General features: G+C 41.1%; 1 protein-coding gene across 3 annotated transcripts in view; it reads left to right on the plus strand.

Annotated features, from left to right (window-relative positions):
* Positions 1-25,322, plus strand: part of RAMP3 (receptor activity modifying protein 3) — a 61,400-nt gene extending 36,078 nt beyond the window's left edge. For all 3 annotated transcript variants that reach the window (XM_005433269.3, XM_055708704.1, XM_055708703.1), the window contains one exon: positions 23,953-25,322. In XM_005433269.3, coding sequence (XP_005433326.2) covers positions 23,953-24,208 — 256 coding nt within the window. In that variant the 3' untranslated portion in view covers positions 24,209-25,322. The remainder of the gene's footprint in view (positions 1-23,952) is intronic.
* Positions 25,323-25,541: the final 219 nt, after the last annotated feature.

The raw sequence follows: 25,541 nt of genomic DNA on the forward strand, positions 1-25,541 counted from the left end.
TTTGTAATCACAGTCTACAAAAGTGTGCACTCAGGGGTACCAGGGCTGAGGAATGTGGAGAAAATGATTGGAGTTCGTTCTTCATCAAGGATAAATGTTTCATTCCTATTAAACCACTGGAGACTCTGGGTCTGCCATTGAGAAAAATATGATGACTATATCATATCAACATAGAAGCATAAAGTGGTTTGGGTTGGAAGGGACCTTGAAGATCATCTAGTTCCTGCCCCCCCCTGCCCGGGGCAGGGACACCTCCCACCAGCCCAGGCTGCTCCCAGCCCCGTCCAGCCTGGCCTTGGGCACTGCCAGGGATGGGGCACCCACAGCTGCTCTGGGCAGCCTGTGCCAGTGCCTCGCCACCCTCAAAGGAAAGAATTTCTTCCTTATATCTAATCTAAATCTCCTCTCTTTCAGTTTAAATCCAGTCCCCCTTGTCCTATTGCTACCTGCCCTTATAAAAAGTCTCCAGCTTTCTTGTAGGCCCCCTTTAGGTACTGGCAGGCTGCTATGTCTTCCCAGAGCCTTCTCTTCTCCAGGCTGAACTACCCCAAGTCTCAGCCTGTCTTCATAACAGAGGTGCTCCAGCCCTCTGATCATCTTTGTGGCCTCCTCTGGACTTGCTCCGACAGGTCCATGTCCTTCTTATGTTGGAGCCCCAGACCGGAATGCAGCACTGCAAGTGGAGTCTCAGGAGAGCAGAGGGAGAGAATCACCTCCTTTGACCTGCTGGCCATCTTCTTTTGATGCAGCCCAAGATACGGTTGGCTTTCTGGCTGCAAACGCACATTGCCAGGTCACGTTGAGCTTCTTGTCCACCAACAACCCCGAGCCTTTCTCCTCAGGCTGCTCTCAGTCCATTCGCTGTCCAGCCTGTACTTGTGCTTGGGATTGACTGGAACCATGTGCAGGACCTTGCACTTGGCCTTGTTGAACTTAATGGGGTTCATACAGGCCCACCTCTCAAGCCTGCCAGGGTCCCTCTGGATGGCATCCCTGCCCTCCAGCATGTTGACTGCACCACACAGCTTGGTGTCGTCAGCAGACTTGCTGAGGGTGTGCTCAATCACAGTGTCCATTTCTCCAATAAAGATGTTAAACAGTGGCAGTCCCAATACTGATCCCTGAGGAATGTCACTTGTCACTGGTCTCTCCTTGGATGTGGAGCTGTTGGCTGTAACTCTTTGAGTGCAACCATCCTGCCAGTTCCTTATCCGAGGACTGAGGGGTCCACGCATCAGATCCATGCCTCTCCATCTTAAAGACAAGGATGTCTTGTGGGACAGACAAATGCTTTGCGTGATCTAGATACATGACATCAGTTGCTCTTCACTTACCCACCAGTGCTGTAACCCTGTTGTAAAAGCCCAACACATTTGTCAGGCACCATTTGCCCTCTGCGAAGCCATATTGGCTGTCACCAGTCACCTCTTGTTTTCCATGTGCCTTAACATAGTTTCCGGGAGGGTCTACTCCATGATCTCGCCAGGCATGGGGGTGAAACTGACTTGCCTGTAGTTCCCTGAGTCTTCCTTTTTGAAAATGAGAGTTATTTATCATGCCAAAATAGTGTGCTTTTGCAGCCCATTCTCCATCTCTACAAGACTCTTAAGAACAAATCTTGTTCTTCAATTTACAAAGAATTTTGCAAATCTTTGTTAAAGTTGTCAGTGTGAGAAAAGTGAAGGATCTTCTGAGCCTGCTGCGAAGTAGGGAAAAAGAACGACCTTTTTGTTGCTAATAGCTGAAAACTCTTCAATATTGGATTTCAGTTTTACAAGTGCTTTTTTCAACGAGTTTTGACATCTGTTACATTTACTTGTCATGAATCATTGTTTTCAAAAAGAGAGTGAAATCTGGCATTTGCCAAAAGGTCACCAATGTAAATATTGATAATTTCTTCTGGAAGAGTTTTCAACACTGGTGAAGTTCAGGTCACCAGAAGACACCAGTTACAACATTTTAGCAAGTGTGGTGTGAGTCAAATCGATGTGTACTGCAGTAGATGCATTGGACTAATGACTGGTAGCGTGCACTCACAAGGTGTGGTTGGTGTGTCAGTGCTTACTTTACCAAGTCAATGAAAAAATAGTTCAAGATATAAATAGACAATATTCCTACTGAGTAAAGTCACTGGCAAAAAATAATGTAGGCAATTTAGAGGTGATGTTAGAAAGCACTCTGCTGTTAGATCTCATGACTGCTGATAGGCCTTTTCAACACCTTTTATGCCCTCTTTGAATTTTACTGTGCCAGGATCAGTAACAGGAAACAATTTTCATAGAGCTTATTATTAAAGGTTGTATTTCAAAATAAGCGATGTATAAGATTTCTATCTAAAGTTACCTGGTGGCAAAATAACATGGCATAACTGATAGACTGATGTCAATTATGCAATGCACGTATCACAGCCAGTATATTTTTAGAGGCAGTGAAAAAGAAGATCAATGTGTTATGAAAATGAATACTTAGTACAAACTTTTGTGGTTCTTCTGGTTTACAAGACAGTTTCTACACTCTTGTTTTCTAAACAGATCAACCACAAACATTTATTAACCCAGATTAACTCAACAGAGACAAAATAATAGATTTTCTTACTTTAAGCTACATGTGGTATAAGTCATGTCGTTAACTGTTGACAGCACAACAAGGTATCAATTAATACTACCCATTTGTTCTGTATTCAGGGTTTTCTTCCAATTACAGAAATTTATTATATAATGAACTTTGAAAAACAGTATTTTACATGGCTAATTGACAAGGCTCTGGCACTTCTATTTATCTTTGCAAAACAATATATAATTCAATGTTGGAAAGTCATTTCCAAGCAGTTCCAAGACAAGACATGCAGTGTTCTGCACTCTTAAGGAGGTTAGTCACCTTCCTCAGCCTTTTGTGTAATTTGCAAAGGGCAGACATATATGTTGCTGGCTGCATTGACAAACTTGATGGCAATGTATGAAGTGACTGTAGCAGTTAAGAAAAACAGTAGAGGTACAGCAGCTTTCTAAAGTTGAAGATTTTCTCTGTGACCAGAGCTGAGTGTATAAGGCATGGAAAGAACAAAGGTTGCCAAGGTATAGTGCATAGGTGAACAATTAAGGGTATCTTTCTTTTCAGCTTTCAAGAAACTGATGTTTGACATTTCTCTTGGGTATACAAATGCTCTTCATACATTTCACTGACTGCTAAAATGTACAATTTCATCTTAAGGTGAGTATTAGATTATATCATAGACATAGAAATGTTTAAATGAGCATTCTGGCATCTGGAACCTGGTTGTGTGTCTGCCTCCATGATGAAGCCTGTGGAACTGGGAGTTATCACTGAGGCCCTGAGTCTGATTTTTATCTGCAGGAAGGTAGCTTAAAAAGCAGGATGATTTTAAGATGGTCTATATTATGTATAATTTATCACGATGCGCTGTAATCTGTCGTGGATTTTTGCATCATGTTACTGGGGAGTGTATATATACCTAATACATATCTAGGCTTACATGTAGTATACAGGGTGTAAGGTATTAGTGTTACTACTTACAAAAAAATAGCTATAAAGATGTAAGGTTGTTTCTGCTTCTGACTATTGCCATGCAAGGGAAAAAATACTTCTTTTTTAACATCGGTATGAAAATAAGTCACAGTTTTCATCATCCAAAGAGGAATTAGATAAAAGCTCAGAAAGTAAACCCACTACTTGGCTAGTCACAGTACTTAAAACATTAACAGACCTCATAATAACTTCCTTACGGCAAGGGTTTGTAATCTTTCACAGGTGATGTGCCATATTACACTATTCTTTCTGAAATTAAAGCACAGCTTAGCAGGACCCAAGAAGAAGTTGAGTAAACTCAGCAGAGCCAGGAACTGAGAACCGGCTGTGTCTCTCAGGTGACACTCTCAAGATGCTGGGTCCCCTGGTTCTGATCTGCAGCCAGTCTTACTGAACATTGCCCTAAGGCTCATGGCAGAGTCTTTTTTGCACCTGCTTATGAGCCTGCTGGCTTCTCCTTAAGCATCGCCAGGGAGTGTTACAACACCCAAGCCTTTCATAAACAGTTGTGGAGGAAGAGTAGAGCCCTTTGGGTCCACCTTTTACTTCTGTTGTCTGTGTGGGATGTCAGAACAGACTTGGGAAGCCACAAAGCACAAGAAGTTACTTAAGGAGAGGGTAGGTGTCTTTACATCCATGAGTAAGAGGCGAAGATGTAAAGAAAGGAAAAAATTCACATTTAATCGTGTACAGGCTATAATGTCAAAGTCGTGTTAAAACACAATAAAGTACATAATCATGGACTTGAATAGTAGTTAAGCAGGACTTTTCTATGTGAGGTTCTTCCCCTATCTTTATACCATACCTTAAATTATTTTCTAATGTTATTACTGTTCCTCTGATTCTGTGGTTAATTTTTCATCAGCGTTGGTCTCGTTTGTGAACTGTCCCTGTACAGATTGAAATAGTAAAAAATATTATTCAAAACTGCATAAATCACTTGTTTGTTAACTAGTCCAGTAGTTGACTTGATCTGTATTTTGAGATCTGTAATTTGTTGCCTAATTTTTGACTCCCATTATTTGTGTTCTGCTTAGAACAGAAAACAACTGCCACTCTCTTCCCAAAGGAAATGGATTTTGTAATTACAGGAATTTTACCCGTTTATATAAAACCCATTTTCCATAAATAATCAGAAAAAAATCTACATTCTGGTGTGCTTATAAAAATTAAGTAAGTAGGGGTATGGAAATTATGATGGAAAGTTCAGTTTAGAAGCACATGATTTTTTTTGTATTTTATTTATTTCTCACTCTGCACACATGTTGCAGTGGGTGTTTCTCAAAGTGTAAGCCTGGCTGACCCGTGATTTCTGTTTCACAGCTGGATATCATCAGATATTTCTCTCCCCAGTTTCCACTTTAAGAGATGATGCTGTGGTGTTATAAAAGGCTTGTGCTACTTTGGACTAAATGGAATCTAATAACAGCTTCCACTCAGCAGATGACACTTTAATATCCTTTAACATCCTCTTAAAAATGGAATCCAAAGCAGTTTGTAGATGTAAGCTGGAATGAATCAGGAGGGCTCTTCTGTTACTTCTCTCCCTGTGAAATTTTGTCTGATGGTCAGAAAAATAACTGTGTTCACAGGTGCCTGGTTTGAATAGCGGTCTGGAGGCACAGCTGTGTAGTACTGATCTGAATTAGAGTCACGTTTATCTCCTCTGGTGAGTCACCTTGCTTCATCTAGATGAAAAGAAAAGCTGTGAGGTGCTGAGATGATACAAGGAGGGAGCTGTGAGTGGCTAGCTCTAAGAGCAGCGCAGGGCTAGGGCCTGGCTCCTCCCCAGGTGGTGGAGGACTGGATTGAAGTCAGCTGAGCTTTTGGGAGCAGTGGTGGAATAATGGTTTTAGCGTGGAGTTGGAACATTCTGAGAAAAGTGATGACAAGTGAGCCAGTATTCATTGCAAACTACAAGGTGAATAAACAAAGCGATTGATGTGTTTAGGAGAAAGCAGAATTGCCTCGACAGGTAACTGATGCTAGTGACTACCTGCGTCCACCGAGACCATTTGCCCTCGGGCTGACTGGAGTGAACATTGTTGAAACCAATGGTGACTCTGATGGTAATGCTTTTGGGAAGGAGTTGCTCTTCGGCAGGTACAAGGATAGCATACTGGTTGTATGTTTCTCCATCACTAACAGTGGCATGTTTGACTGTAATTCTTGAGTAGCTTGCTGTTTTTGTGATGCTTTTTGTTTTGTTACACAGAAGAAATGTGGGATTCATCTGTCCAATGTACTAGTTGTCCTGCACTCCCTTCCTAGTCAGTGGAAACGTGAGAAAGGTGTCTTAAAAGATATCACATACATCGTGCCCCACCATTATTCCAGTGCCTGTACTGACTATAAAGGCAGCCTACTTTCTAAGCATGTAGAAGTTTTCTTTGAAATCTAACCTGACAAGAAGTAGTGGGAATGCACCTTCAGATGGTGTCACCACCTTCTCAGGGCTCTCATCACCATAATGCTTGGGTTTTGAAGGAGGGTACGCGGTAGAAAATGTGAGTCGTTTTCTTAATGAGGCTGAAGGGAGAAGCAAAGTTGATGGGAAAGAAAAAAAAATGCAATCTTACTCTGGTTTTGCCTTTGCCTTGACATACTGTGAAATAATCTGAATGGGGTAGAGAAATACCTCATTTTAATAGAGAAGAAGCGGCTGAGGCAGCAGAGGAGATCGTGTGTCTGTGGTTTTCAGTATTGAGAAGTATTTACTAGAAATCAAAAGATAGTCTGATCGTTTGGGTCTGAATTTTGGAGTACTTCCTGCTTCCCTTCACACGTTCTATACAATTTTAGATGTAAAATTTTAAATACTGGTAAGTATAGTGAACAAAAGCATATGATGTGTTTGAATATGTGCCTCAGGAACACGCTGTCTGAAGGGCTTTCACTAGCTGACCAACTTGACAAAAAGTTTGAAACTTGAGCCATAAGTAAGAAGTTTTAAAGTTTCACTTACAGAGACATAAGCTTGATTTGTTTGACTGTAAGGGGTAGATATGTAATGATTCATGGTACCGGTAGTCAACTGATGTCACTTGACAGGTTTGCGCGTGGTCTGGTGGAAGGTACACATCTGTAGGCCATGGTGTTCCCTAGTATGTTGTCTGGCCAATTGTGTTCTCACCTAGGTGATAATTGTGCAGCTGGCAGGAATTGTCACACATTAATCCTCTTAACTTCAGACTCGTACTTGTTTGTTTTGTTTTGGTTTTTTTCTTTTCTTCCATTTTTCAGTTGTTTTACTTAAAATATAAGGTGTCTTGTAGATATATATGTATTTTTGAAAAGTTAGAAACCATTTCTAAAAAAAATTCTAATCTGAATTCAGATACTGCTTTGAACCAGAAAGGAAAATTTATGTTAAAGCTATCATGATGTGTTGTGGGTTAGCCCTGGTAGGCAGCTAAGCACCGCATAGCTGTTCACTCACTTCTCCCTTGCACCCCAGTGCATCAGGAAAAGGGGAAAAGAAGAATAAAAGCAAGAAAACTTGGGAGTCAAGATAAAACAAATAAAAAAAATCATATTCTTTAAAAAGTGAATGGTGAGCAGAAAGAAAGAGATCAAACCACACCAAGTGATGCAGAGGCAATCACCTACCACTTCCCCTGGGTAGACTAATGCCCAGCTAGTTCCTGTAGAGGAATGCAGCTGGGTTAATTAACAATATACAGCTGTGGGCTGGCTTCAGGGTCGGTGGGCTGGCTGATGTGGATAAGGTGCAGCTGTGGCTGGTTCTTGCTAAGTGGTTAAATAGCTCTAAGGGGTATGGAAGAGGGTCCCTGGATGAAGAGAGACCTGCAAGAAGTGGAGGGAGGAGAGTGCCCTGGAGGTAGGAGGGACAAGGAGAAGGATGCAGCAGAGGTAAGAGGCAGGGTGGACTGGCCTGAAGAGGATGAAGAAACAGCAGGAACAGTAGATGAACTTGTGAAACTTTGTGGGGTGTTGGTGGCTGTGCTGGGGCAAGGCGTGGGAACTACTTGTTGAAGTTAACCTGGAATGGGGTGGTAAAAGCCTTGTTGCAGCTTGATAGTTTTGATAGTGCTGTGACAAGTTGCCAAGCAAAAAGATGGCTAACCCCCCTAAAACTCCTTCTTTTCCCTTTTATTGCTGGACATGATGTTTTATGGTATGGTTAGTTTAAATCGGCTACCCAGCTGTGTCCCCGCCCAGCCTATTGCACACCCACCAGTCTGTTCACTTAGAGGCAGAGTGAGGAACAGAGAAGGTGGCCTTGATGTTGTGCAAATGCTGGTCAGCAAAAGCTAGGGCATTAGTGTGCTCTCAGTACTGTTTTGGTCAAAATTCTAAAACAGCACTGTATGAGCTGCTATGAAGAAAATTAACTCTATCCCAGCCAGGCTCAGTACAATCCCCACCCCTTATTCTAAACCATTTATGTCCTGCTCGAGAGCTGCGATATCCAATATATCCTCATTAACCACCAGACCCTTTCCTGTCCTTTGATTTAAACACAGATTTCATTCCTTTAATCTGTGGATCCTCCCTGCAAGATGTCTATAACGTGTCCACTGCGTTCATTTAGTCCATGACTTGAGTTATCACTGTTACGGTGGTCACTCTGAACAGGAGGGGCATGTTGTGTTGTGCTACTGGACATCAAAATCTGCTCAGATTAGGTCACTGCTGCACTCTTTCAGCTCTTGCAAGGCTCTTTCTCTGTTGCTTTAGGTGCTTTAGAACCGCCTGCTGTGGTTCTTCCTGAAACATTCAATTCAAATCATGGTATATTTTCCCCCGAGGTTAAATCTTTTTGAGGTACACATCAGATTTCCCCATCCTCCTGCATTACCCACCAAGTGTACTGGGTCCTTGAGCAAAAACAATCTCATGAATAGATTTGCCTTTTCCCAAGGGAGAAGCAAGCCACGCTGTCTTTCCTAGCCAGGTTCCCACATGCCTTATCTCCTTTTACAATATGCAGGGGTTTTGTTTGGGCAGGGCCAGGTCAGTGGTATTCTGAATATGATAGTGTAATCCTCTGGTATTCACTAGCCAAGTGGCTACTGCTAAATTTGCATCCTGCTGCTTATATGCCCCAGATCCCATCCCTTTCAGTATGGTGCTTTACAGTCCATTATATCTTTCAATCTTTCTCGCAGCTGCTGTGTGCCAGGGAGTGTGGTACACCAGCACCATGTTACTTGGCCCAGGTGCTGATGAGGTTGTTTTGGAAATGAGTCCCCTTGTCTGACTCAATTCTCTTTGGGTGCCCTATTGCCACAGAATTCGCTTTTCAAGGCCCAGGATGGGGTTTCAGGAAGTGGTTTGGGTTACAGGGTGTGTTTCCAACTGTCCGGTGGTTACTTCTACCATGGTAAGCAGATGGTGTTTGCCTTGGTAGGTTTGTGGTGCTGTGATATAACCATCTGCGAGGTCTCCCCTTACTGATACTGCAACCGCCGTCCTTTATACCAGAGAGGCTTTACTCATGTGGCTTGCTTGGTTATGGTGTATATTTCAAATTTGTGAATAACCTGTGCAATGGCTTCAGTGGTGAGGTCCACCCTTTGATCTCCAGCCCAAATATGTGTTGCATCTCTCTCCCTGGATGTCTTGATGTTATATGGGACCAGTGAACTGTAAATAGTTCACTCATGTTCCCAACATTAGAGCATCCAGGTAGAAATTTACTCATCTGGCTGATGGGTGAAATTGTTTTGCCTGTCTTGAAGCTTGGTCGTGGATAGGGACCAAATGGTTTTTTTTGCCTTTTTTACGATTTCTGTCTTTCCTGTCCTGTCCTGCTGCAGAATAGGCTGTCTCTTCTGATTCTTCCTCTCTCCCCCTCTCAAGAAGAGCTACTTCTCTTGTTACTGAGTTGACCTCTGCTTCCACTGTTTGCACTTGACTACAGGAGCAAGTACTGCGGTTGAGGGTTAGCTCTCTGGTTTAGTCTCAGGACCTGTTTGTGTGGCCTCAGAGCAGGAGACCTTCTTGTCCCTTTGAGGGCACTGGACAGTGGCTTGATAGACGTGGGCCAGGCCCCCAGCATACCTTTAGAAGTCCTGCGTTACATGGAAAGTGTTGCCAAGCTTGCACCAGACAACAGAGAGACACCAGGGAGCAGCGGACACGGTGTTTGATGAGTGCTGGAAACACTCTTGACAGAGTTGTTTGAAAGCTCTGTCCAAATGGCAGATGTTCAGAGTTCAGGATTAAGGGACTAGGCACGCTGATGTAACTGCTCAGCATTTCATGCGTCTTGGAAAGCAAACTAGAAAGGGGAAGATAAACAGCCATATTAAAACATCTCTTTGGAACCCAAACCTATGTGGTTCTGTAAAGATTCTGATATTTTTATGTTGCTTGCATGACAGTATTGTCTTGAGGGTCTATTCAGCTGTAGAAGAAAAAGAATCTAAAGTGGATGCACCTCCTCAGCCTTCAAGGAGGTGTGAGTACTTAGGAGACTGCTGGAAACAGCCAGTAGCCTGAGTGCCTTTCTGAAGCAACCCTTGATTTACTGTTTTCTCTGAAAAGAGAATTGCATCCCTTGTTTTTTTGCTTAACCAAGAGTGTTGCCCCTGCTGCCATCTCCAGAGCTGCTCTGATTGTACCACTGCTCACAAGGCCTTTGGAAACAGACTGGGAAATGTTCCTGTGAGATGTCGAGATTGGTGGCAGCCTGGGCTGCAGTGATCATGGCCTGGTGGAAATCGTGATCTTGAGGGATATGGGCCAGGTGAAGTCTAGAGTCATGACCATGAATTTTAGGAGAGCAAACTTTCAGTTTTTTAAGGAATTAGTGGATGGGACCCCCTTGGAAACTGCCCTCGGGGATAAAGGAGCAGAACAGAGCTGGCAGTTTTTTAAGGATGTTTTTCTTAAAAGTGCAAGAGCTCTTGATTCCTGTGTGTAAATAAGCAAGCAAGGAAGGCAGGAGACCAGCATGGCTGAGTAAGGACCTCCTGGTCAAATCAAAGTGAAAGAATGAAATGCACAGGCAGTGGAACTGGGGACGTGTATCCTCGGAAAAATATAGGGATGCCGCCCAGATGTGTAGGGATGCAGTCAGGGAAGCTAAGGCACAGTTGGAGCAAAATTTGGCAAGGGGTGTGAATAATCATAATAAGGGCTTCTAAAAGTGTGTTGGTGAGAAGATTAAGGAAAATTTTCCCACCTGATAAATAAGACAAGAAAACTGGTGACAACTAGCATGGACCTGTTTTGTCTTTTTACTTTTTAGGGGGACATTAATCCTCAGTTGAAGCAGTCTTTTATCCCCATACAAACTGAAAGAAGGCATGTAGATCATGTGAGCAAAAAAGCTGTTTCCTAGCAGCAGTCCCTTCAGCTCCCTGAAAGAGATTTGGTTTGCTGGCAGAAGAGCTTTTAAGTTTTTCCAAGCAGAAATGTTACCTGCTCACTGAAAAGTATTGAGTGGTTGGAGACTGTTAAATGTTAAGTGAGGGAACAGGCTTCTGCAGCAGTTTTGTTCACTGTAGCTTGTTCTGTGTGTTGGCTGTTGTAGTTCCCTTCATTAGAGATGTGTCTAGCAAAACTGCAGCATGTGATACTTTGAATAGAATAATGACTGTGTAATGTCCTTGCTGCTATGCTGAAAATGTAATGCTTGCATGCACTGAAGATGCTTTCTACTGATTAAAAAAAAAAATAAAAATTACCATTCTAGAGACACCAAAATACATCTAGAATGCTTTTTTTTTTGAGAACTGCCCTTATGAAATACTTATTTTCCTCAAAAACCATGTTATGTTACTCAGGTTTGGAAGGACTTAGTGCTTTTACAGAATTTAGCATTCAGACCCATTCTGCTTCAAAGCAATACTCTAATATAAATTAGGCTGATTTTTTTTTTGGGGGGGAAGTGTGTTTTTTGTTTGTCTTTCTTAAGGAAGAGTCACTGCTGAATTACTGAATTAAGTATAATGCCCTTGTAGCGAGATACCTGTCCGCACTCAGAATGTTTAATGCAATTAAATTCTTTGAGCTGCTGAGCTATCTTGTGCTTTTGTACAATTTCACCTTTCAGCATGCTATTTAGTTGTATTTTTTGTTCTCTACAAGCAAATACCTGTTTCTGTGTGGGAAGTTCACAGCCAGCTGTTACGGCATTTCAGCTGGGAGGTAAAGAACGATGCTGAGCTGGAAATAAGAGACAAGTGTCAGAGTTCATTTGTGACTGGGGAGGTGGTGTTTGAGGATGCAGTGTCACCAGCCAATTTGTAAACTTGACACAACTGAGGTTTTCTACACAGTCACAATATTCCAGGAAGGAAAACATCTATTTTATAACAATAAGAACGTGGGATTTTTCCTCCATGGACATTGTTTAGGGTCCTTTAGTTTTGTTAACTGTGGCTCTGCTTACCTGATGATATCAAGGAACTGATCAAGCCCATTTTCCCTTGGTTGTTAGATTAATTTACATTCAGCTTTGTTTTTCTTGAAGGAAGCTGGAGGGGCTATAGAAATCTTGGAACAGTGAAGCTCAGTAATCTTGTACAAAAGTTGCTATGGCATTTCTTGGACTTTCAGTGATATTGCTTTGAATATAAATGGGATAGGACTTGATCAACGAGTAGCACTTGCTATTCTTCATTTCTAAATAGTGCTGAAAACAAGTGTCTCCTTGCTGAAGCATGAAAATTTGTTTACTAATAAGATGTGACGTTCACTACTGGCTGGAGTTCTGCAAATGAGACCCCCATTTTTCAAACGAGAGCGAACAGGTTTTCTTCTCATTCATATGAATTACTGCTTTTGAAGTGGAGTAGGGACCTGAACTCTGAGTTTCAGAAGGAAAGGAGTCTTGCAGTGGATGTGTCCACATAATGACTCCAGCATTAGCTGCAGTGTAATGTCAGCTCAACTGCCTGCCTTGAAAACCAGGCAGATTGGGAACAAAACCAGTCCACTCCAGTGGACAATGGAGCTAAGCAAAGCTGTCTGCAAAGAAGAGATGCGTGGGCCGGTTCTGAGGTGCCCGTACGTAAGGCTAAACTGTTTCTAATATTCAGGCTGGCTAATCAAAAGTTACTGTGGTATAATTGTATTGTGCTATATTGGTTTAATGGCTCAAGCATAAACTGATGTATAGATTGAAAAGCACCTTTTTGTTTGTGATTAATTTACCATAGGAATAACGGTTATGTGCTTATTTTGTGTGATTATAATTGCAGGGAGAGTTGCTGGGTTCGTCACCTATGTAAGTTCTTTCTAGGGAATCATTAATGAGACATGATTGTGTTGCTGCTTGGCTGGATTAATACAGTTCATCCCTTGCCACTTTATGGCACTGGAGGTAGGAGCTCTTTGACACATCATGTGGGCTGTTCACAGGAAGGCTTTTCTGCTGCCATTCCCACTAGAACACCACCTCCTTTATCCAGGTCTGGAAGCGATGGTTTAGGTAGCAATAAAAGTGATGTTGAGGAATTCCATTCTAGGTCTGTGGTTTAGCTGTTCCTGTTTTTTCCTTTTGCTGAATTTGAGGGTTAGGATTTTTCAGCGTGTTCAGGGATTTGGCTGGAGGAGGAACTCTGTTCCTATGGGAACACTGTGTTTCATTAGACCTAAGTTTAGGAGAACATCGCAGCAGTTTAGCAGTAACCACTCCCACATTGGTTTAGCCAGTAAAGCACTTAATATCCATACACACTTAGATTTTAATCTACATTTTGAAATAGATTAATAATAGTAGAATATGTTTGTTTTCATAGTAGGATTAATTCTTAAAGGATTTAAGGGCTATTTCATTATTAGAGTTTGATGGAAAGGATCACTTTTTTTTTTTTTTTAACCTTGGCAGTAGTTTTACTGCAGACCAAAATGTTGGGGAAGGTGTCTTTTATTTTCTGTGCATTTGTTTTACTGTTGAGACTTAGTTATTCAAGAGAGTTGACTCTAAGCAGAGCTGCAGGCAAACTTCAAACTCTACTACTCATGCAGGTTTCCATCTTTTAAGCTGCTCCCGTGCATCATTTTGTTTACTTTAAAGCTAGCAGTACAGTATGTCTTTCCAAAAGCTTTGTTTGATAAAAAAACCCAAAACGCCAAAACCCAATAGCACTTGCAGAGAATAGCAAACAGTGTCAGTTGGTGACACCCACCGCAGCAGTATGTCATGGAATCTTAGGATGAACAAGCTTACAAAAACAGATCTTGTGAGAAGTCTGACAGATGTTTTGAAAATACAGAAGAACTTAGCTACCCATGAGCTAGGACAAAACCTGCTTTTCATCTGTCCGGGACCATGTTCCCTTGTTGCAGTAACTGGAGAAGTGATGAGTGGGTGGTGATGAGACTTCAGAGGTGACAGGAAGCCTGGTTGCACAAGCATTGCCAGGAGCAAAAAATTGCCTCTTGCTAGGAAGGGAACTGTTACCAGGTGTCCATGGTTTTTTTTTGTTTGAAAGATTGGAATCAGTGTCCTGAGTTTATTCTGAAAGATCAGCTTCTTTAGGGCACATGAATGCTATTGGTCTCTTAAGAACGTAAGTATATAAGCAACATAAGTGTATATATATAAGAAAATAAGTATACAAGTATATAAAGAACACTGAGATTTCTGTGTGGCTGAGCTGAACCCACATGTCTGGTCTATTGTTAAATGGAATTAATTATTTCTCACTTATTGTTTTCTGCTATGAAATGTATGTTTTCCCAGGCATCAAAGATTGACGAGGTCATCGTTTTAATGAGAAAGTGTGGAAGGGAGAAACAGTTGCTGTGAAAATCAAGTTTAAAGTAGTCACAAGTATTGAGAACTCTTAAATCTGTTTTTCTTCCTCACCTTTATGGACTTGCTTGCAGCACGTCTCAAAAGTATGATTTCAAGTTTATGTAACGTAAATTCCTTCTAGAGAGCTTTGCAGGAACTGTGCAGAACTGAAAACTGGCAAGCCATTTGCTGAAGATACGGGTTCAACCTTGTGGTGAAAAATACAAACTTGATGCACTTGCAAGGGACTGGAGTCAGATGAAAGGAAGATGTAACGAAGTCCCACCTGTGTTTTGTGTCTGAATTCTGGTATGGTGGTGTGGTTCGCTTGCTGTGCAATACTGCAGAAGCTTTCTCTTCTGACTGCCCATCGCCAGGGCTCTAGCACGTCGGGGGGCTGATCTGGCCTGTGTGCTGAGTTTTGCTTCTTGTGGAAACAAAGGGAGAGATGAGGTGGGTAACGGTGCAGAATTAGTTTGCAATTGAGTTCCCCTTAACCTGGGAACCGTGTTGCAGTCTTCAGCAACATAAATGAAACTGAAATTTATATCAAAGTTTACATGAACTCTCTGGGAGCAGAGCCTCTTGTACATGCTCAGGACTGAGGTACAAGGGTGTCTTTTATACTTTGAATTCAAGATGGTAGTTCATGTATTCCTTATTTGCAAATGAGCAGCTCAGTACTGTCACTCATGCATCTCCTTCAGCCTGTTGCAGTTTTGTGTATATTCTGGGATAATTGCTCAGCTCTAACTTCTGCCCCTGAGCCCAGTGTGGACAGCATTTCCCTTGTCAGTCACAGAGGAAAGAGCAGAAGAAAGTTTGGGGCATCTTTCTTTTCTCCTCTGTCAGGTTCTGGTGGACATGGTGCCCTGTTGTCCAAGTAATCCCTGAAGACTGAGCTTTTCTGGAGCTCTGCTTTCTCTGAAAAAACAGGCCACTTTCAGACCTGGTTTCGTAAGAAATTAAGTCATATGTAGTCATGGTGTGTGTGTGTGTAGTTCAAACAGTGGAGATTTCACAAGGAGAGAGTTGTTTTCAGTACCCCAGTTGCAGGATAAGAATCAGAGTTCTTGTAAGCACTGTGGATTTTATCGGGAGCCTGGTCCTTAGCCGGGAAGAACCACGCTCTTTTCCCAGTTCTGCCATAAACTACTGCTGTGGGCAAATTGTGATTCCATATTATGGTTGAGGTTTCTCATCTAGAAAACAATGAGGACATTTGCTTCCTATGTAAATGAACAAATGAAAGGTATTAGATGACATCTAGGTGTTATTAGCAATATTTTTTTGCCTTTACCCATTAGTAAAAAAAACAAACCACTAGTATGTTTGTATATAGAAGTCAGTGTCTGAAACGGCAATCTTGCATGCTTTTTTGCATTACCATCCCTTATTTAGAAATCAGTTGTTTTCTTTTAGCTAGCATTTCATAACTGCTCTCTGACTATACAGTTACCCATGCTGGTTTTATTTGGTTGGGGTTTTTTTTTTCCATTTTATAGTAGTGTCTTGATGTCACTGTCACTGCAGGCATACTTATATGCATGAGATTTTGAGTACAGATGTTGTGAAGTGATACAGAAAATATGCCACATCTATCTGGCTCTTCTATAGCAGAAATTGTAAAGGGAAGGCTTTCTTTGCTTTGTTTAACCTGCTACCTACAGTTTAAGCAGCACAGCAAACAGGATTTGGAATGAGAAACAGATACAGCTACCATGGGCTTCATTTTAACACAAGGCAATCAGTCAAATGGCACAGGGATTGTTTTATATATAACTTGGGAAGGTTTTGAACATCTAAACTGGGTGCCAACTCTTTGTATATGACACATATGGTCCCTATTAAGGTAGTCATTAGAGACCAAATTGTCTTTTACTAAACAACGTTTCTGTGAAGTTGGACAATACTACTTTAGCCTCATTTACAGAGGGACAAATAAGGAACAGAGATGTCTAACTGATGAGCACATGCAAATGGGGTTGGCAACACCTCTTCTCAAGCATCTGCAGGGCAGACTGCCACAGTTCCTTCTGGTGCTCCAGCATCGTGCTGTACAGCATGATGGTTCAGAAACCAGCTTGTGAAGAGCTGATATCGTGGTGCTGGAGGAGGAGGAGGAATACAGCAGTGTAGAAACCTTTTCCTCTGTGTCAAGTTGAACTGCCCTTGCTTTTTGGTTGTAGGACTTGAATTCTCAAATACTTTCGGGATGATTGTAGCTGAAATACAGCTACAGAGACTTTATTAGCCACCAAAAGAAAAGGAAAGGAGGATTTACATGTACCTTCCAGGGAGTTCATGTGTGTCTATCTGTTTTTTACTGACTACAAAATAATACACATGATTTCAAGGGCTTTTACTGACTGTCTGTAGGGATTTCACTAGTTTTAAGTTATCTGTCTCTAAATAATTGCTGTAGATCTCATAAGGGCTTGTGTCCCTCCAGACCCACGCTACACACTTAAGCTCTGCTCATGAAATAAAATCAAGCACAATGTATTAAACAAGTATGTCCTAAACAACGCTTCACACAAGACAGAACTAGCTGTAATATCATAGGTTTCTAAAATGAAAGGTACAATATAGTAAAAATGTACATTTGTGATTAATCTTCTTTCTCTTCCACATCAATCTCATTCTCTTTCCAAATACCATTTTGTGGTTAAGCTTTCTTCTCCAGGTTTGGGAATTGGAAGTGTCTTTTTTAGCTCACAGCACTAAAGTCTGTTTTAAAAATTACTCTGCCTTCTTTCAGCTTTCAATGAATAACAAATTAGCCTTATTTTCCCCCTTGCCGTTCTCTCTGTTTTTCATCAAATGTCAGTGGTACTACAATAGCTGCTGGTGTTGGACCAGGGCAGACAGTAGGCATCAGACTTCCTAAAATAGTACCGAACCCTCAGGTCTGTTTGCAGTGTTCCATGTTAAGATCATTCTGGATTGAGGTGGTGGGTTTGCTGCTGCAAATCTGGGGACATGTTTACTGAGGAGCTTGTTCAAAGTGACTTTGCTGTATCTCAGGAGCTTACACAGGAATGAGCTGCAGTTGGAACTGTGGTCTCTATCAGATGCTCTGTCATCAAAGTTGTAATTCAAGTCCACTTTAGAAACTGAGCAGTGATGATTTAAAAGCAGTGAGTCACGGATTACCCTATCTATGTGGTAAAGAAATGTACAATTTGAGGCCCCAAATGCAAAGGGTCCGATGTGTGTGTTAATTGACATAGCAGTTTATTATCTGTTGTGTCAAAGTGGTGGTGAAGGGATTTGCTTTACCTTGGCAAACCTCCAGGAGAATTCATGTTCACCACTAAAATAGCACGTATTTCTTCATCGCTAGCTCAAGAAGGATTTATTTGGAGAAGTTCAGCCACCTTCTTTTTAGTCTTTGTCCCCAATGAGTTCGTGATTAAGTAATGTGTTCCGACATAATTTGCTGTTCATGCAATAGCATAAGTAAATAATGGTTTCTACAAACTATAATAAAGCCATAGCTCTTGAGCCAGACCACTGCATAGAGCAGAGTGAGACTGCAGTGTTGTAATCATCTCTTGAGGGGCAAAATAAACTCTTACCTGGAAGATGCAGTACATGAATGAACGTTTGCAAGGCACACATTTGCAGAGCATATCAGCGTTTGGATTGCAGGATGCCAGTTCCATGTGCTCCTCTTGCATCTTCCTGTGCCCTCTGCAGTGCATTCCCTTCATCTTTATTTCTCTCTGAGCTGGAGAGGTGGGAGTTTGTGAGGTGGCTGACAGAATCTGAGACCCACTGCAGACTCTTTGGTATATTAAGGACATCTTTTTCCACACCATTGCTGGCAGTGATGGCTACTTAGGACCTGCTGTGCATACAAGAAGTTGAATACACATGCTTAAGTACTGGTGGGATTAGGATTTGCCTTCACTTACTCTTTGGATTTTTGTCTAATTCCAGGGCGTTATGGGACTGGCTCCTGTAGACTTGGTGCAGTGATGGCTTCAGAGAATACTTCCCCTTCAAGCTGGTGCTTCCCCAAAATGAACCAAATTTACAATGAAGTAATCATTAAAATGTAGCTCGGGAGTGGTGGAAGACAAAGGCTACTTGCTAGTAGAAGCTTCTGGCTTGGTAAAACTCCCATGCTACTAAATATTTTATCTTTATAACATGGTACCTGGTGTCAGACATTTCCCTCCTTGTTCTACATTTGCTTAATGTAGTAGTTTCTGTTGCTCATTGGAGATGGATATTATGTATATAAACTACTGCTTACACGTACGGTTGCTCTTTATATTTACATTTTTTGCCGTATGTTTTTATTTAGTAATAGTTCTGCATTTTAGGGTTTTCAGTTAGGTTTAGTCAACCACGTTTCATTTTCCAGACAGCTGTTGATGTGAAGCCAAGGGTGGAGATCTGTAATTGTTTCAAAGGACACCAGAAGGTATTTATTATTTTCAACCCAAGTGAGTAAATCTGTCACAGTGCCCGTTACTTAGTGGCATGAGAGTAAGCTACTTTATAAAGTTGTCAGTAAACCAGCAAGGGTGTGGGGTTTTTTTTGGGTTTTTTTTGCCTCCCCCAGCCCCATTCTTTTCCTTCATTATGATATGTAGTGCATTATTTTCTTCTGGCTGAACTCTGTACTGGAGATGCACAACAGCAGATCTGATCTGATTAGGGAGGTAGAAATGTGTCTGTGAGAACAATCCTCTTGGCAGAAGATACATGGTTTAAGTAATATCAGCCACAAATCTCTTTGGAGAGTTGTTGAATGAAAAAAGTTCAGAAATATTCTATCATTTGTAGGCTCATAGCTGGTTATAAAACTGAAGCTTTCCTTTTAATGTGATGGTGAAACCTCAGCAAATAGTCATCTTAAGGTTTGGACCCTTTTTTTGAAGTTCATCCAGACTATTACACCCTTAAATTCTGTAAAATCTGGCTGCATATCACATAAAAATAGGTGTGCTTTTTTTGTGTGTGAGGTTGTTTGGTACTGCCTGCCTCCTCTTCATCTGGAAATGCTGCAAGAGAAATATTTTTCATTATATGATGTTTATAATTCGGCATTTTTCATTCCAGATTGGGTGAAGGTTACCAGGATGATAATTCAGTTTGAACTCTGATTTAATATATGACTATTTTAAAAGAAATTTCTTGTTTGAACCACCTGGGGCAAAATAAAGTTTTAAATCTTCTTCATTAAAATACACCACATATCTGGTTCTAGGATACTACAAGTTTCCTGTCGAGGATTGTGGAGTAGCAGAAGGAGTGAATTTCCTGGAGTATCTTATTATGTGACTTACCTCAAGACTAGTTTATGTAGAGAGAATTTTGCCCGTATTTTTGGAATACTTGATGGACTCAAAATAACAAAAACTAACTCATAATGTATGTAGCCTGCTGTACCCTTCCATAATGACATCACACACTGTGAAGCTGATTTATGTAAAACAGGATAGTTGTTAAAGTGCGGTGATTGTTTTGTTTTTTAATTCCTGATCCTTCTTGTTAAGCAATGGCAAAACATAAGTGACTGCATGTGTGCAGAGTGTCTCTGTAGTGATCTGTTCATGAGTGCTGCAGAGGTGACAAAATTGTCTTATTGGAAGTGCTGATGGGTCTGCTGGCTGCAGTCAGTGAATGCCTTCAAAAGTTTGTCTTCAGTAACATGATGTATGGTACTCTGCTTTTTGTGAATTGTTTGGGATTTTTTTGAAAGAACAATTTTTCTTTGGAGAGGGCTCATTTGTTGAAACTCTTAATAAAACAATCTATTCATTTTCTTGGTCTCATGAAAATTTGGAGGAGGGAGTTGTATTTTTTTGGGGGGTGTGTTTGTGAACCAGTCATCTGCAGTTTTTCTGTGCAGAGATGATGAAGAGGGAACAAGAATGTACCACATTCCTCTCTGGGGAAGTATGGATGAGACTGAAGCTCCTACTTAGACTGACCAGTGCCGTGAGTGGTAGGCAATTGGGTACCCTGAGATGGGTGAGGTTGTCTATTTAAATGGTTTGAGTGGGCATCCATGATACACTGTTCCATTAAGGCAAGTATGTGCACTAGCATTCCTGCTAACTGCCTGTGTGGTTATAGGTAAATATATAAGTATGTTTTCTCACAGGTAAAATAACTCACAAAATAAAATTTTCCAGTTTTTATGAAAACTAACCACACAGTTGTTGTTATCTTTTTTAGTGGAAACATAAAGTACATGAGGAAAAGCGTTTGTGCTCTGAAAATGTATTGTGCTAGAATATTGAAAACTGTCTTTCATGACAAATGTGTTGCAGCTCAGAGATTGCTCCAAAGAGGAATAAAGTATTTTTCATGTTCTCTGAAAGTATTTTCAGTAATCCATAGTATGACCAAGTAGTTGGTTCCTCAATAAACTTTACAGTTTACTTACTGCTGAGCATATGAGGGAAAAGCATATCTTTATATGAATTTTGGTGCTCAGACTATGCTTAGTTTTTGGGTTTTGGTGCTGGCCTAATGAACTGAGTTGAAACTCTTAGCTACGTTAATTTTTCAGTTCACTGATCACAAAGCTTATCACCCGGCTTTCAGTGAATATACCTTTTCTGAGTATTAACTAACTAGGGTCCTCGTTAACTAGCCTGAAAGAGATGAAAATGTGACTCAGCACAGAGAATAATAACCTTCCTACACCTCCTTATAGTCCGAGAGGTGAAGGAGCTTGTGCTACTGTACTGCTGTCCAATTACTTGTCCTGGGAACAAGCAGAAAATGCCATTTCTTGTTCTTTCCTTTCACAAAGCATGTAATTTTTATGCCTTTGTGCTGAAGTACCTCCAGTCAAAGGCCAGGGCGTCTTTGTTATAGTCATTTGATTCTGCAGAATGAAAATGTTCCCTGCTCTAGCCTTTACCATCTGAATAAAGAGAATTACATAAGGCATAAGAGAATTGAGCATAGAAGAACTGAATTGGAATTAAATACCTCTTAACCCCTACCTCCCTCTTAAAAAAGCTTGCAAGCCACTTGATCAACTACGAAACGGCCGTACTGTAATAATGAGGATCCAGTTGCTCCCTTCTGAGCTGGCTGCAGCACCGTACCATGCAGAGGATTTTTTTTAATGTGAATTTTCCGTTGCAGTGCATAAACTCTTAAATTACTTAAATGTTTAGGTGAATTGAGCTTTACTAGCAGACACGTAACTCTCAAATACTTGAGATTTTTTGTTATCTACATTCCTGTAATTGTGTGAAAGAACAGTTATAGTGCAGGTAGTTTTTTGTGTGGTTGGTTGTTTTTTTTTTTTGGTTTTTTTTTTAGAGAGAGAGGCTATTAAGGGAAAGTCTTAAGGAATTCAAACTATTAAGATAACATTTTTATTCAATTTTGTCTCTTTGGGATTCAGTCTTTCAAATTCAATATAATTCCCTGCTATTTCGGCTCTGGCTCTTTGGCAACATTTAATCAGATTTTCTAGCTATGTTGTACTTTAAATGCAAAATCAGTGGAAAGTGGTTTTGCTCACACCATCTAACATTTATGAAAAAAAACCAACCCTGCAGAATTCATGGAACAACACTGAACTTTCTATAGGATTTTACATCAGGGACGGGGAGAAAAAGAGAAAAAAGGGGGGGGGGGGGGGGGGAAGAGAAAGATTTAAAGATATAAAACCTTTCAGTTTAGGGTACACTTATATGAAGCCTGCTCAGATCACCAGTATTTGGAGGTTTTATTACTCTACATGAACAGATGGGTGAATTGGGTGGCTGTGGCAGCAGGGAGCTGAAGTGGCCGTCGATGGGACACACTTGCTCACCAGAGCATGGCACAGAGCAGGGCTGGAGCAGAGCCAGATGCTCTTTGGAATCTGCCTGGTGTCTGTGCTAGACACAGCACTGACCTGTCTGGGCAGCTGTGTGTTAGCTCTGCCATCCCTGCACTGCAGTCCATCGAACGTTGTAGGCATGCCTTCAGATGTGTCATTCTTCAGGTCCTCTGGGACTGTCTTTCCCATATTCAGCTAGCCATCTTCAACTCCTAATTTAGTCCAAGGACATAAAGAATGGATGCAACCGGGTCACATGCAAGAATGACACTATTAAAATAAAACAGCTAATTATCTGTATTTTATTTTTAGCTTATTTCCTGTTGTTTCCGTGTGGCTGCTGATGTTGTCACAAAAGCTTCCTTTCTAGTTGCTTTGCTTAAAATATACATGCATTGTGCATACATGCATCTGCGTGCCAGAGCATCTAGGTGTGGACACGTCAGCTCAACCAGTGGATACGCTTATGAAAAAAGCAGCATCAGCTCAAACTCCCTGAGAATGAGAACTGTGAGGAGGCTGCAGAAGGACCTTTCTGTGAGGCTTTTTCTTCTTCTGTGAATACAGCCCTGGGAATGCAGACGCTCTGCAGCCTGTATTCTCAGCCTGTGTGTTTGCAGGCAGACATTTCCCGTGACAGACAGGCAAGAGGCAGTGGACTTCAGTCTTGACCCAAACACTGAATGTCTCTGCTACTTTGCAGTAAAGGACTGAGTCAGCATTAGTCCCCTGGGGTTCTTAATGTCAGAACGAGTCATTCATCAGGAGTTACTGTATTTATATGTACTGAAAGGCACCATAGGACCTTCAGATGCTAGTGCAGGATGCTATCCCCTGAGGTGTCATGTGGTTTCTTGCTCTCCCTTTTCTATTTTTAATTTTCCTTTGAAGTGAATTTATTGAGTTGTGCAGGACTGAAATAAATATTTTTAAATACAACAAACAATAATTCAGCTTCCTTATTTCTTGCCCTATTCATGTACTGACCAGACACTCTTTGTCTTGTTAATTTCCGATCTCCTCCCCCCATACTCTGTTTGCTTTCTGAATTTCTTTGGCTTATGATAACACCACAAAACCCATCCCATTACTCATTCAGGCTTATTGTTTCTTTTTTTTTTGTGGGGCATAGCCAATTCTCATAAATATAAGTTATCCCCGGACAGGTAAATTTCAGCATATGCTGTGTTGAAATTGAATGTTAGGCATTACAGGGGATTCCCAACCTTTCATGAGCACTGCGAACAGGTGTAGTTAGGAATGATTTTTTTTCTTCCTGCTGGGCATTTGCTGCAGTTGGGAAAATGATAAATGTTGTCAACAGCTAACTTTCTGTGTTTAGTTTCCTGTTACCTTCTCGTTGCCTGAGGGTACAAGAGAACGGACATTGTTACACAGCAATGCATGTTGTGGATCAGTCCCAGCATTACATCGTCATTTTTACCACAACATCATGTCCAATGGCAGATGAGGCATGAATTATCCACATTTTGATCAAAACGCCCTGTTCTTGGCACATTTGTGTGCTTTTTTTTAAAGATACTGTAGATGTCTCTAGTGAGAGAGTTCTAATTCTACTTAAAGTGGCATTAGGAGGTCCTGGCTATAGTAATGCCACCCAAAAGACAAGGTTTTGACTACTATCCATCTGGGATCTCAGAGTTTCACATGGAATCTCTCAGTTCTATGAGCATATGTGAGTCAGTTCTTCAGGCTCACAGTGTAGTACCCAGAGCTTTCGTTAGAGGTCCTTCAGCAGAATATCTGCATGATAGACCTAGTCTTATACATTCTATATGCGACCCTGTGTAGCATCCTCTAAGTATGATATGCGAATGCATTCTGCTCAAAACTTCTATCAATTTTCTTCTTCTCCTAGGTATTATGACAACTTTACCCAGTGCACAGAACGTGAAGCCAACAATGCAAGTTGCTTTTGGCCAAACCCCCTTGCAGAGGGCTTTATCACTGGAATTCATAAACAGTTCTTTTCAAACTGTACTTCAGAAAAGGTTCACTGGGAAGATCCACCAGATGAAATTCTCATAACTCTGATCTTGATCCCAGTCATGTTGACATGTGCCATGATAACACTGGTAGTATGGTGCAGCAAGAGAAGTGATATCCTGGTGTAAGTTGTTCCTCTGGGCTTTCTTTATCTCCAATTCCTTCATCCAAAACCCCTAAGAGACGAAGAGAGAAACTCAACATAAAGGTTTGAGATCAACTGAAGTGGAACCTGTGAGATACTGAGACAGAGGCAATGCTCCTGTGAACAATGAGCTGCCTGCTGCTGCTGCAGAAGTCACTGCTTTTGAGCTGGGCCATTGGTGTTGCTGGTGCAAAGCTCTCTACTTCCATGGGACCTCATCATCATGGAATTTACAGGCAGCTCCCAGAAACAGGAGAGCCTCTAGGCAAATGGACCCGTTACCTGAAAAAAGGGTAAAGTTACTTTCCCATGGGTAAAGCTGGTTGGTGAACTAGGTGTTGCGAAACTGCATGTAGGTATGGTGTTACTGACTGCAGGGGAGATGATATCTCTTGAGTTTTTGTGCAGGACACTTGAGGTTTTCATCTGTGATCCCTGTAACTTAGATCATCACTGACGAAGGAACTGAACATGGATTTAACCAGGTGGCAGCTTTTCTGGAAGCTAGTCAAAAGCATTATCAAAACCTGGAAGTATTGTCCTGGCAAAGGAACAATTTATGTGTCCAGTGACTAGCCCCAGGGGGGAATTATCATGCCATGTTATAAAATGGTTTATAAAATACCTTTAAGCATGGCTACTTGGAATTGTATGGCTTACAAGCAAACTCTGGGAAGATATGCAGGTCTTACTTTACAGAGCTGGAAAATGTGAAATTGGTTGATTATAAATATACTAAGGAGTAATGAAGAAACTTTCATATGCCAGACTCTTTATTTTTCCTCTTTTATAATTACTCCTGACGACTTGTGTTCACTGTATACTCCCCACTCTCACTTCAATTTATGCAAGTGATATATTACAAATAAATTTGAAGGTGTCATGTTGACTGAGGTGCCTTTCAGAGTGTAATTTTGTACATAAATAATTATTCATCCTGTAAAGAGTGTGGGAACTAATGTATGAACATCAAAGCTTGGAACAGACATAGGAGGAAAAAGAAAAAAATATACTCAGAAATCTTATTCTATAAAACTATTCCTGTGTAACAGTTTAAGTAAAGTTCATATGCCCCAAATAAAACAAACTTCTATGTTTGTGTTGTAAACCTTTCTTTTCTGTAAGTTCACAAAATGCCTTTAGTTGAATGCTCTTCTATTATATATGAGGAATATCTGTTAAAAGTGGCTCTTCATTTTTCCATACCTTGTGCACACAAATAAAATACAGGTGGAATGGTCAAATAATGGTGTTTCATATCTTTGCTAGTTAGATTTTCTCCTTTAAGATTCTGGCTCAGTGTTTGAGACTCAGGT

This window comes from Falco cherrug, chromosome 4, assembly GCF_023634085.1.
Source record: "Falco cherrug isolate bFalChe1 chromosome 4, bFalChe1.pri, whole genome shotgun sequence".
Lineage (NCBI taxonomy): Eukaryota > Metazoa > Chordata > Aves > Falconiformes > Falconidae > Falco > Falco cherrug.